Here is a 12,666-nt window from a genome sequence, read left to right on the forward strand (position 1 = left end):
GGAGATGCAGGAAAGGAGCATGCTGCAGACTGGTAATACTTAACCGGCTTAATTGTCATCAGTAGTACAGGGGTCAGTATTTAGTAAGCGTACTGGTAAAACTCTGAGCGTAGGTCCTTCTCATGTGCCAGTAAGGATTTGGTTTGGTACCTTAGTATGACTGAAATAAATGTCCTATATGCTAGAACTGTGCAGCTCTTCAACCTAAAAAGGGTCTTCTGCGAGTTACAGTGTGGTTTGTCTTGTTCCCTTTCAGTCACTCATTATTCAATGTGGCTCTTGGTGAGCTGGGCTCACTGCTGTTCCTTGGTGAAATCCAGTTTGGCGGACAGTGATCATTTGCAAGACTGGCTGAAGAAGCTTACCCTCCTTATTCCAGAGGTATGCAAAGCAGAGGTTATTGCATTGCTAATTAGTGCCTAATGTGCAACAAAATTAACTTTGGTTCCAAGCGACCATTCATTTCAAACCATGTTGTTTCCTGCTAAAAGTAGGCAGGGTCTGACTCAGTTCCTTGCAATCCTGTTCAAGAAATAATTGGGTTTAGTTAAAGTACCGTGTAAGATGGCACATTTGTGGTTGATGGCAAAGCAGTTTATGAACTCTCATCTTTGTTCTTGGCTTCTCTTTGAAGGTAATTTTTTCATTGTAATTTGTTGAAATTGCTGGGTGATGCCTTCTGACGTGGATTAGTCTAAATGTACTTCCCCCATTATGTTTTTTTCTCGGCTGTACTTTTTATCACAAAATGAGGTGAATGAGAGCTGACGTAGAAGGGTTTGTCATTACTGAATCTGTGCCTAGCTTTAAGTAATTTTGCCTGACGTAACAAAAACTTGAAAATTGCATGAAGATATGCTTAGTAGAAAGTCTTTGCATTTAGTAGTGACTGCCTAAAGGTGCAATATGGACATGATGCGATAATTATTATCTCTTGCTTTATTACTCAAGCACAGAAAAAACTTATTACATGCTGACTCCATTTAAAAACCCTGGAAAAGAAAGAGTGCAAACTCGCAAAGCTGGATTAGAGATAGTCTGTGGATATTTTTCTATTCTGGTCCCTGGGTGTAATCTTTATTAGAGAAAATACATAACACAGGGGTCAAGGGGCACGCACGAATCAGCTTTTTTGTTTGAGCAATATCTGTTGGGGTTTTTTGTAAGTAAGTTAAATGTACAGTGTTGGTAATACATTTTTAGAAAGACATACCCTACCTTGATAACCTGATGGATATTATGAGAGGGACTTACTATGTACCTGTGAACGAAAAGTCAACAAAAGAAAAACAATTTCTAAGTAACGTGTGTAATCATTCGATCCTTTTATTTTTCATAAAGACTGCCGTTCGCCATGAGTCTTGCAATGGTTTGTACAAGTTATCTCTCTCCGGTCTGGATGGGGGAGACTCAATTAATCGATCCTTTCTGCTGCTGGCTGCATCCACGTTATTAAAATTTCTTCCTGATGCTCAAGCTCTGAAACCAATCCGGGTAAGAATTTAAGAAATTACATGACTTTATCAAAGATATATGTAAATTTACTTTTGTTAATGTAAAAAGACAAAACAATAGCACATATTGTCATCGTGTCTGACGTACTGTTTCTGATACACTGGGATATTATTTTGGGTTAGGTGCTTCCAGAAGCTTCACAGAAGTAGCTAAAGTTGTGACACTACAGTCATTTAGAGCTTGCCTGTGCTCAGAAAAATGCAGAATAACATTTAGGAAGTGCTTTTGTTCTGGAATCTTAGTGTTCCACGTAACCCACTATTAGGGAGAAACACTTGTGTTTTCAATGCATGTCTCGATTTCGGTGTTAAATGTAGGTAAGTCCATAAAAAATCAGTACGTTGTTTTACATAAGTACTGCTATTGTTGTGGCTGAATGTTATGGTTCCTCAGCCAACTGCTTTTGCAGATGTTTTTCTGTTGGAGTATTATTATCACAACTCCACTGAATAGAAGAGATTCTGTGGATGCTGTCAAAGCTGCGTCGGGAGGAATTCTCACTGTTAGTGTATGCAGGTTAGCAGAGATGGTGTGAACAAACCTGGATGGTTTTGCCTGAAGTCAGTCAGGGATTGTAGAGCGAGCGACATGTGGCGGGGCAGGCAGTGCTGACTTCAGCTGATGCAGCTGCATCTGGAGGAGAGCACCTGTATGGACTCGTATGGCAGCAAAGCGTGAGCCTGGACTGTGGGTCTGTCAGGCAGTTGTTCTTGTGACCCTGCGTGACATTTGATTTCAGATGAGAGTGGTTCATCCAGTTTAACTCTGCTTATTTTTAAACTCTGTTATATTAAAAAAAAAGGTTAAATGAAAACAATCTGCAGAAGATTTTGCATTATCTGACTGATTTTCAGAGGGGTTTAAAATTAGAGTAGTACTAACTAAAGATGAATTCAGCCAAAGTCTCTCTTGTTTTGTCATGTTTTGTCTTGTTTAATACTCAATATTTTTGCAGATGGCAGTGGGTAGGACGAAGTCAATACTATTCTAAATTATGTTCTTAAGGGTCTGGCAGGTCATCCTGACAATCTTTTAAGATGATTAATAACTACTGCAGAGGAGAAACAGAACACACACTGTTACCATTGTAAAATACCTTGTTCTTCGCTTCTCTTAAATAGGGGCTTGAAGAAAGTAATCTTGTCACAGTTGCTGTGTTTCCTGTTTTTTTTAATACAAAGTTATTTTACCTGATGTATTTCAGAACAAAAGCAATTTCTTTTCACAGATAGAGGATTATGAAGAAGAAACAGTGCTGCGACCAGGTTGTAAAGAATATTTCTGGCTGCTGTGCAAACTGATTGATAACATACATGTCAAAGATGCAAGTCAGGTAGGTTCTGCTCTGCATTTATATGTATATTTGTGTTATAAAATTCAGGTATTCGAGCCACTTTTACTTCAGTATGAGACACTTTTACTTAAGATACAGTGACCTGCTATGAACAGCGCTTGGATTTTTCCCAGCTCCCAGATTTCCCTGCTCTCTGATGTGTATTTTGTAGCTCTTGGCCCAGAGGAAGCTTCACATACTGAACCTGTAGAATCAAGGAGGGCAAGTGGGTATTATACAGAAGGAGGGTGAACTTAGGTGACTGTAACAGACTCTGGGAATACTGTAATTATCGGTGAGATTCACTGTTGATAATTTCAATTACTTCCTCTAAGGAGGAAGTAATCCAAGTATTTGACTAATGCTGAAAGCAGAAGAAATTTCAGTTAACAGCCACTTAGCGCAGGTTAGAAAACTTACAACTTTTGATACATCTTTAAAAGGTTGAAGTCACCTTTTGGCCAGGCTCTGCGACTGTTTGTGCTGGCTGGTGGCCCTACATAAATCTCTCTAGTTCGTTCTCAGTGTTGTGACAGGAGTGTGGAAGGAAGGGAAGATAAAGCTTTAAACCTAGTTTCCCCAGAATGGCAAAGTCTGATCCTCTCCTGACTCTGGATATTCTCAGTAGAGGCAAAAATTTTGCTCCCCGGTCCCCTGCCATTCCTCTGCTCAGTCTCCTGCCATTTCTGTTTTATCTGTTGTATCTCTTAGCTATGCTGCAGCTCTGCCTGCTTCTGCAGGTTGCTCAAGCAGGGAATGCTGTGGGACTTCTCAACCTTCTGACAACAAACTGCGTTCTTGTGAGAAGTAACAATTCAGCACTTCTCTTTACAGTAGTACTATTGCATTCTTTTCAGTACGGTAGAGATAGTGCATATGTGGGATCTGGCATGGAAAGAATAAATATTACTTCATTGGAACTGTACAGCATTGATTTCAAAAACACAGTTTCATCACATTCATAAATATTGTTGCAGACATGTTTGAAAGATGAGTTTTAATTGTCCCTGTTTTTCTGTGTGCAACAACAAAATTTCATCCAAAAGCATAACCATAGTCTCAGATGAGGCTTATCAATTGCAGTTCATGAAGTTCATAATTATTTTCCATTTATATATATATTTCCATTTCCTTTCTTTTTAATCAGACAACGCTGCTTGATTTAGATGCACTGGCAAGACATCTCGCTGACTGCATTCGGAGGTAAGGTTTGCTAACAGTAATTTCACGTGCTGGTTGCATTATATTTATCGTTAATGGGACAGAGCTTTAACATTTCTTTTGTATGTATGTTCATATATAGCAGAGAAATTCTTGACCATCAAGATGGTAATGTAGAAGATGATGGACTTACAGGACTCCTTCGTCTTGCAACAAGTGTTATTAAGCACAAACCACCCTTTAAATTTTCTCGTGAAGGCCAGGTAAGAAAAGGACACTGAAAGACTGTGAAGAATTCAAAACAGTGTCATCTCTTAAGCCTATGCTTTCTTTATTTCGCGTTTTTTCCACCATTTTGATTGCAGGGCTCAATATATGAGATTACGTTATATTTATATCCTTGAGCTGATGGATGAAAACACATATTTCATTCCTTTATTAAAAGTAGCACATACAGTCCCTTCCCTTTCTAACTCTCTTTAATTCAGGATAGAGTTCTTACATCCTGTAAGTTTTATTTTCATTCATTATCTTTAAATGTTTTTTACTATTGGTCACCATTAACTGGTTTAAAAATGACCAGATTTCACCAAGCAAATATTCCTCTGTATCCAGCTGTGTATATCCTATCTGTCTGCTGGGTTATCTTAAAATGGCTCTGAGGGTAATTTCACTGTCCAAAGTTTTAATCGTGTCCACGATGTGCACTACCTAACATAAAGTTACATTGCTAACAGCGTATTAAAAGATGATTACTGTGTAATTCTCCCAGAATAAGTGTATTTTAAGTTTGGAGAGCTTGCAGATTAAATGAGAGCAAGAATTCAAATCACAAGAGTACAGTGAGGAGGATTATGTAGAAGTTAAAATAGAAAAGGTATGTTCAGATGAGATTTTTGTTGCTTGGATGTATGAACAGTATAAGAAGAAAACAAAGTGGATTATGTAGACACTAAAATGATACACTACTGATACCATTTAATGATTAAATACAGTCTGTTAAGATTGCAGACATTTTACAGAAGCAGCAAAGTGTAGGCTATGGTTCATGGCATGAGCCCTAGGCATAAAGTATGCCCATGAATTGCTGGTTCTTCAAGAGAACAACCTTGTTGAAATACTGCTTTATAAATTCTGCTCAATTTCTTCTTCCGTGGTCTCTCATTAAACCACTTACATGACTAATTAGTAATGTTCACTTTGTAGCCAAAAGGTGGAGGAAAGACTTTTCACCATTCTGCACTTCTTTTGAAGGTGCTGTAGTTGTGGCAGAATATGACAACCTGCTCTTACAGACTTACGCAGATCTGTTTTTTTATCCTTTTAATATTTTAGTGTTGGTTTATTATTATTGAATTAAAATGGCTCCATAGAAAAGAATTACCAAAGTTTAGACCAATCCACCGTATTTTTTTAGCCTATTAATCTGGAACAGTAAAGGTAAATAACAGTCGGTAATATGTATTCATCATCCAAAGGCAACCTGCCTTGGTACAGCTGTGCTCGTGCCTTTCATAATTCAGTCAATATTCCAAACCTGGAACAATACAAACGATAAAGTTACAGTACACATGGTACATAATTTAGTGTGTGGTTTAAGATTAATTAGGGATTTGTAAAACTCAAACGAGTAGAGTGATTAAGGCTACGTAAGAAGTCTTACTAAAACCTGTGTGTGTGTGTGGTTTGTCAAATTAAATTATTGATGCAGAGTCAGGCATAATTTGTCAGTCTTTGTCGGTGGACATGTTTCTTTAGAGTCTAATACGGTTACAGTGCACTTAATGTAGTATAAAGTCATTTGTTGAAATTTGTAATTCAGGACTGTTATTCAAGTTGAAGTTCCGTAAGTGGTAGAGGTTGGGAAAGTCTATAGAAGTTTTTAGAAGATTGTTAAAACCTGAGTGTTGTCTTTTAAGAATGTGTTCTAACGGCTGAATGTGCTGATCGAACTGTTCTACAGGAGTTTCTGAGAGACATCTTCAATCTTCTGTTCTTGCTGCCAAGTTTGAAAGATAGACAACAGCCAAAATGCAAGTCTCATTCCTCAAGGGCTGCTGCTTACGACCTGTTGGTAGAAATGGTGAAGGGCTCTGTGGAAAACTACAGGCTGCTCCACAACTGGGTTATGGCACAACACATGCAGTGTGAGAACCTTTATTTATATGTAGCTTTTAAGTTTTTGTGGAAAACTGGTCCATTTGCATTTTCTGTTCATTCTGTTTTGTATTTTTGATTTATAAAGTTCAGTAAAGAAAGTAGGAATGGGCTTGTAAGACTCCCATTCTGATGGCGGCGTGTTTCTGACGGGGGTGGCTGGCCGCCACTGGAACAGTTCTGCAGTCACGGAGTTTCCATTTCCTCCTGAAACACATCAGAAGTGTCTGTGTTTAATGACACTCTTAAAATAATGATCTACTGTGAATGCATAGATAGAAACAGGAAAATGCAAAGGTGACATAGAATACTTTTAGACTTCAGGTGAATAGTCCCACTTTCCAAAAGCAGTGATGAAATAAGACGTTGTCACTAACACAGCTCTTAAAGTTCCACTTTGTCGCTCTATGACCTGTCCACCATCACTTAGGGTAGTGTCACAGGGCAGGTGTAGACGTCTTATGCTCTCCTAGCAAATAAGGTGATTTAGTCCCATGTGTAATTGTCAGCTCACCTGTTCTTCACTGGGTTATTTAAAGTATGTGGTCCTGTTAAATGACTCTGACACACAGAGAACTTTGTTAGAGTGTTTCATTGGCTTGTGCTGGATTTTAACTTCTGTTTCCCTGTCTTAACACGAAGAAATGTGGTATGTTTATACGTAAAGCAAAGCATGTAAAGCACACTGAGGTACTGTAGACGTACTGGCTGTTAACAGCGCTGCTGTGTTTTCAGTCTCTAATGTCTTTGTAGCTGACTTCAGTCTGTACCCAGGTATCAGCATATAGTGCTTATACAATTTTGTTATGCCTCTTGGCTTTCGTGTTTCCTGCGTTTTGGAAACACAATTGCTATATACAATGTGTAAATTACCAAAATTTGAAGTTAGATAATGTTTTCTCTCTGATTTGCAATTCCCATTATGTGTTTTTAGCTTGATCAGTTTCCTTCCATGTGCCCGGTTTAAATTCCTGTAACCTGAGGATCTGAAATTATTACAATCTATGGAATTGATTCAGTGCCATACGATACAGGAAGCAAAACAGAAATCTGATCATAATAATGTTTTGTGTTCTGTACTGGGGCCTTCTAAAAAGCCTCCAAAGTCTCCTGTGTTCAGGGAATATGAATGTTGTTTTTATTGCAGCTGGCGGAGTGCCACTGTCTCATTCTGATATGCGGTTGACACTGGACTTCTGATACCTCATTTGTTTCAAGTTTCATTATTCCACTGGTGTGATCCAAAGATTCTTAGAACTGGAGTTTTCCTCTTTGCTTATGTCTGTAATCTTACTAGTCTTAAAAAAGCCTTAGGCTTAGGCCTGTCTCTCTGTTCTTCTTCAGAGAAACACATTACAAATTCCTGTGCCATTACTGGTTTTAACATTTTAGTTTCTCACTGGAGAAACTTTTGATTCCCCCACTTGTACAGTTGTTCTCGAGTCTCACCATTCGCTGTCTCTGCTATGCTACCATTTTTTTTCTTCTCACTCTCCTAACTGCTTGAAGACAGGGAGCTCCCTTCATTGGCGGATGGAAGAGAATAACTTGTGTGCTTTTTTCTACTTCACAGCTACAGCATTTTTAACTGAAGACATAAGGATGCCCTCATGCATTTTCAGGAAGTGATTCTGTAGGAAATAAACTGCTAAGTAGCTGATGTCAGTTGACTTTACTCAACAGGGAAGGCTAACAATTAATGCAGCCTCTGATCTCACTGAAGAGGGGATTTAAATACCCTCTCCTGTTCATAACATTTCTTGCAGTGTTCTGGAGTTTTGCTTTCTTTAAAGACCAAGACTAATAAAAACATTCAGTTCAAAGGAGGGAAACCAGAGCAGCTGCTCTGCTTTCCAGGAAGTTTTAGATAGTGTCTGATGTTATGTTTGGAGCAGAAGCATGAGCAGAAGGTGGAATATAGAGCAAGGCACGGTCATTTGAAGTGGGAGAAATTCAGTTTTCTTTTGCTTAAAATAGAATGTGAATATTTGCTCAAATTTACCCTTCTAGTTAAGAGCCATATGGTAGAAACAAAGCTTTTATTATGAAAATGATGACAGTCATTTAAAAAGCACAGGGTGGAGAAAACAAGATCTTCCTGAGAAATTCCTTGTCAAATTTCTGAAAGCCCTTTGTCAGGCTCAAGTTAGGAGGAAGGTACTTCCAGCTGTTGTCATGAAGTATGAAGAAGTCACCTGATTTCTTTGTAATTACAACTTGATGAACTATAGGCATAGTGATAGATGCTGAGTCCTTACATCGGAAAGGGTAGATTAGGATATTGCAATTTAAGGATTTCAATTAAGAGAGGGACTTTTGTGTTGTTCTGTCATGCTAATTACTTTCTTTGGGAGGTTAAACACGGAGGAGAGCTTTGTTTCAACTGGCTGATCAGCCCAATGTAACCAGGTAACATGAGGTCACACTTCTGAGATTTATTGAAACAGGACAATTAAAACTCTTTCCTTCCCTACTTGAAGCTGCAGGACTAATAGTTGTTTTGATGCCAATGCCAAAATGAAGATTAGAACAATTATTTGTTGTGCAACAGAACATCTTGTGGGTCTGGTCTCTGAAGATGTGAGGATCTGTTCAGAGGATGCCAGACAGTTTCCTGCATTTTAGCTGGTGGTATGAATTGAGAGGACTCTGTAACAAGCCCTTAATCTTTCACAGAATAATTAAGAATTTAAAATTTAAATCTTGAATCCATAGAGCTTTTGTGGATGTAAAATAACAGGATGTAAAATCCAGGCTACTTTTTTTGCATTTTTTCTATGTAACTGAACGTACGAAGTGTGTAGAGGTGCTGAGTATGTCCTTGGGGTTGAATATCAAAGCTAGATGCATCACAAGTTTTTTATGTCAAGCTTCTTGCATACCAAGGAAGATAGGCTGCAATGCATTCCTTTGTATTAGTTCCTGTGTAATTTAGTTCCTGCGTCCTCTAGTTGCCTCTGCAGCTCAGATGATTAATTCCCCATTCTGTTCTCCTCCGTGGGGTGCTAGAAAGAGAAGCCTGTCGGTGTGTAGAAGCAGTACTAATCACTTACAAATGGTTCGTCTAGTCTGGTTACCATTTTCCTGACTGGGCAGATGGGGAGAACATTCCCATTCTTCTGATTTCTTGGCAGCCATATCCGAGCAAGGCTTATTAAGCAGAGTCAGACTCACCTAGCTTGTCTAGGGCCATGCTGTGGAAGAAATAGATTGCTACGTCTGATAGGAAATACAGAGGAATAGAAAACTTACAGGAAAAGAAAATGTCTTTTCAATTTGATTCTCTAGGCAATTCAGTTCTTACTCCTCTTTTTTTGTAGATTGCCCATTTTTCCGGTATATGTAGCTTTGACATGCAATAAAAATCTTTTCTTTCGCTTCCTACAAAAACTGTTCCCAGGTTTCTTCAAGCTCGTGCCAAGCACTTTGTTTTGCTGCACTTCTGTGTCTTACCTCTGATAAGCATCTCTCCATCTTCTGTACCAGTCAGACCTTTTACCAGCCTGATATCCTTTATAGTAGATATGTTGAAACCAGCTTCTCTTCTGAAAAGAAAGCTCTCGCTTTGTGATTGGTTATCTCTGATAGCAAATCTGTGTTCTGTTATGTGAAGGGAAGGCTCCCGAACTTGAGTCTCTGGGTGCCTACACTTGATTTGCTTTCTTTCAGTGTGACAAAGGGGTCTATGGGGATGGGTAAAGTAAAAATTACGAATATTTTTGTGCTGGGGGAATGACAGGAGCTTGTTTGGGTTTTGGGAGCTTGTCAGGATTATATGTTACCAGTTAAAAGTCTGCTTTCAGTGGTTTAGGCAGTGCAAGTGTTGAGAGCACTGTGATTGGCTCGGTTCATATTATAAAAAACCTCTTTTTACGTATAAAAAAAATGCATAGCAGCCTACGATTAGAATTTACAGATGCCCTCAATGATGAAGCCATCGTGTGGTTTTACCAAACTTCAGTTTAAAGAAAGAGGCTGGAAGACCGTTACGATGTGTAATACTACCAGTAGAACGAGTGTGAGGGATGGTACTTGCCGTGAGGGATGCTTTGGAGAGCCCAGCAAATCACTGGCAGCCCAAAGTAGTGTGAAGTCTAGAACCGCGTTTCCTGATGTACCTGTAGTGCCTTTTCGTAAGAGCAGGTGCAGACTGGCTTGTGTCTGTAAATGTGAAATGCATAAACAGGATGTGTTTTATTAATGAAAGCATGAAGCTTTTCATTACATTTCTGGTTTTTTAAATTGTACTTGGAATGGATTCTTTTCTGCATGTGTGATTCCTGTTTTTACAGCTTCCCATGCCCCTTACAAGTGGGATTACTGGCCCCACGACGATGTTCGCGCTGAATGTAGATTTGTGGGTCTAACTAATCTTGGAGCAACGTGTTACTTGGCATCCACTATTCAGCAGCTGTACATGATACCGGAGGCCAGACAAGCAATCTTTACTGCAAAGGTAGGCCTGGGGTCTCGCCTTCCTTGTGGGCATTCTTGACAGAAGGTTACATTTAGAATCAGTGCGAATGCTGATAAAGTATACAAGACTTGTTTTTGATAAAGAATATTTCTTCAGAATGTAGTTTGCTCTTTGTTCAGTTGGATTCTTTTGCCGATGTCTGAAGTGAAGAGGTTTTTTAAAATATATTTGTAATGCAGTAGGTTCTTAAGGTGGCATTGTAATAAAACAAGTCCTCAAATCCAGTTGCTATCAACTCTAATTTGTCATTTTGTTAGAATAAAAGTCGTTCTTTTGAATGTTTATCAAGTCCCAGAGCAAGTATCTGATGCTAACAGAAGTACAGCAAGTCCTGTAAATTATTAAATATTAGTTAACTTCCAGAAATATAATGTTACTACTTCTAGCTATTTAATGTCAAAGAGAAATCTTCGTTTGGTCCGTCTTGTCAACAGGGCATATCTGATGTGTGGAACACCCTAACTGGCAGTGACCTCATCAGTTTTTCTTATCGTTGTTATTGGTAGTTATAACTTCATCTAGAATTAGCCATTTATAAATAAAAAATAAAATGCAAGAGGGAAGCTGCTGCTCTGTGAGTGAAATGAGGCTTGAGCAGAACTCCCGCAACATCTATCAATTGAAAAAAATTATTCCAAAATTATTACAGTTTTTTGTAATACCTTCCCAAATGCTCCTAGCTGCTGGAAATTTTTAGAAAATAGAGTTATTTTTTGACTTAGGCTTAATGTTAATATGCAAAAAAAATTAGTAGCTCATGCTTTATATATAAGTATAAAATGGAATATTATGTGTTCTTGTACAAAATCATTTTTCTTAATTGTCCATAATAAACTCGGGGTTTTTTATTTTAAAACTTGATTGTTTCATCTTAAGGGCTGGTTTTAGAAGGTTGTAAGCAAAAAGATAAAGTCTTCTTTTATGAATTTTTTTTTAGTATTCAGAAGATATGAAACATAAGACCACTCTACTAGAACTCCAGAAAATGTTTACGTACTTAATGGTAGGTGCGAAAGAGGGTATCTTGTAAAGTATCCTGTTTGGGGGGGGGAAGGGAAGAAAAATGCAAGTTCTTGGCAGCTTAAATCCATTGTGCCTAAATTTTGTAACCAAGTGTCTTAACTGAAATAGTTTTTACCCACTTTAAAGCTGTTATTCAGCAAATCGGTTAAGCAACCATTAGCAAAATAGTTTCCATGAAGAGGCGGGGTAAATCCCAGTCTAAGATAGGGTTTAATATTGGGCACCAGCTATAATGAGCACGCAGCAGCTCTCAAACGTTAGCGAATGCTCAGGTGAACCCAGGAGGGTACCAGAGCTATGGGCCTTCAGTTACAGGTGAGGCGCAAGTATGAGAATCAAGTCTGCTCTTTAGTGATGGTTGTGGTGTAGCTGGGCACCATGGCCATGCCTGTATGGACACCCTGTGCGTGTACATTGCTACAGTGGTCCAGGAGCTCCCTGGCCAGGCAATGGACCAGTTTGAAACTGGTACCTTCCCAGTGAAGCGTTTGACTGATTGTTGCAGGAGCCCTCCAGCTAGGAATCTGGGACAGGTCTACCATTGCCTCTGCTGTGTCTAGTCCAGCTTCCAAATCGGCTTTTCAAAATGATTGATAAAACCTGTCCCACCAATTATTTTTTCTTTTTAACAAACACTCAGCCATGAGTGTCTGTCCAGAACCATTGTCATTAATCTTGTTTCACGTGGACCTTGAGGTTCTGAGCTTGATTCTTCTTTTAACCATGGAACAATTTGTTTGCCCCAATTACCCTGGTGACAAAATAAAAGATATTTTCTTAATTCATTGTGTTTTCCTTGCTCACTGTTTGAAAGGTATTCCAGTGTTTCAAAGGTTAATTTCTTGAATCAAAGCATTAAAAAGCAGCTAAAAATTTTTAAATTCCACAGCCTCAGTAACAAATTGAGGCAGTTCCCAAGTGTTCACTGTTGTTAAAACAGTGAAGCATTTCTGAAATAGTGAAATAATGAAAAAAGACAACTGAGGAGAGCTGAGCAGTT

The 12,666-nt window shown here is 38.7% G+C and overlaps 1 protein-coding gene across 1 annotated transcript in view; it reads left to right on the forward strand.

The window, feature by feature from the left end:
* The window catches only part of USP34 (ubiquitin specific peptidase 34), a gene marked incomplete at its 5' end in the record, with an annotated part of 74,177 nt that overhangs the window by 26,589 nt on the left and 34,922 nt on the right, over positions 1–12,666 (forward strand). Inside the window, 8 exons of the mRNA XM_010134662.1 lie at positions 257–381; positions 1,342–1,494; positions 2,744–2,848; positions 3,996–4,051; positions 4,152–4,272; positions 5,973–6,156; positions 10,459–10,622; positions 11,581–11,646. Of these exons, the coding sequence (XP_010132964.1) occupies positions 257–381; positions 1,342–1,494; positions 2,744–2,848; positions 3,996–4,051; positions 4,152–4,272; positions 5,973–6,156; positions 10,459–10,622; positions 11,581–11,646 (974 nt within the window). The remainder of the gene's footprint in view (positions 1–256; positions 382–1,341; positions 1,495–2,743; positions 2,849–3,995; positions 4,052–4,151; positions 4,273–5,972; positions 6,157–10,458; positions 10,623–11,580; positions 11,647–12,666) is intronic.

The sequence above is a fragment of the Buceros rhinoceros genome, unplaced genomic scaffold, assembly GCF_000710305.1.
Source record: "Buceros rhinoceros silvestris isolate BGI_N320 unplaced genomic scaffold, ASM71030v1 scaffold17364, whole genome shotgun sequence".
Taxonomy (NCBI): Eukaryota; Metazoa; Chordata; class Aves; order Bucerotiformes; family Bucerotidae; genus Buceros; species Buceros rhinoceros.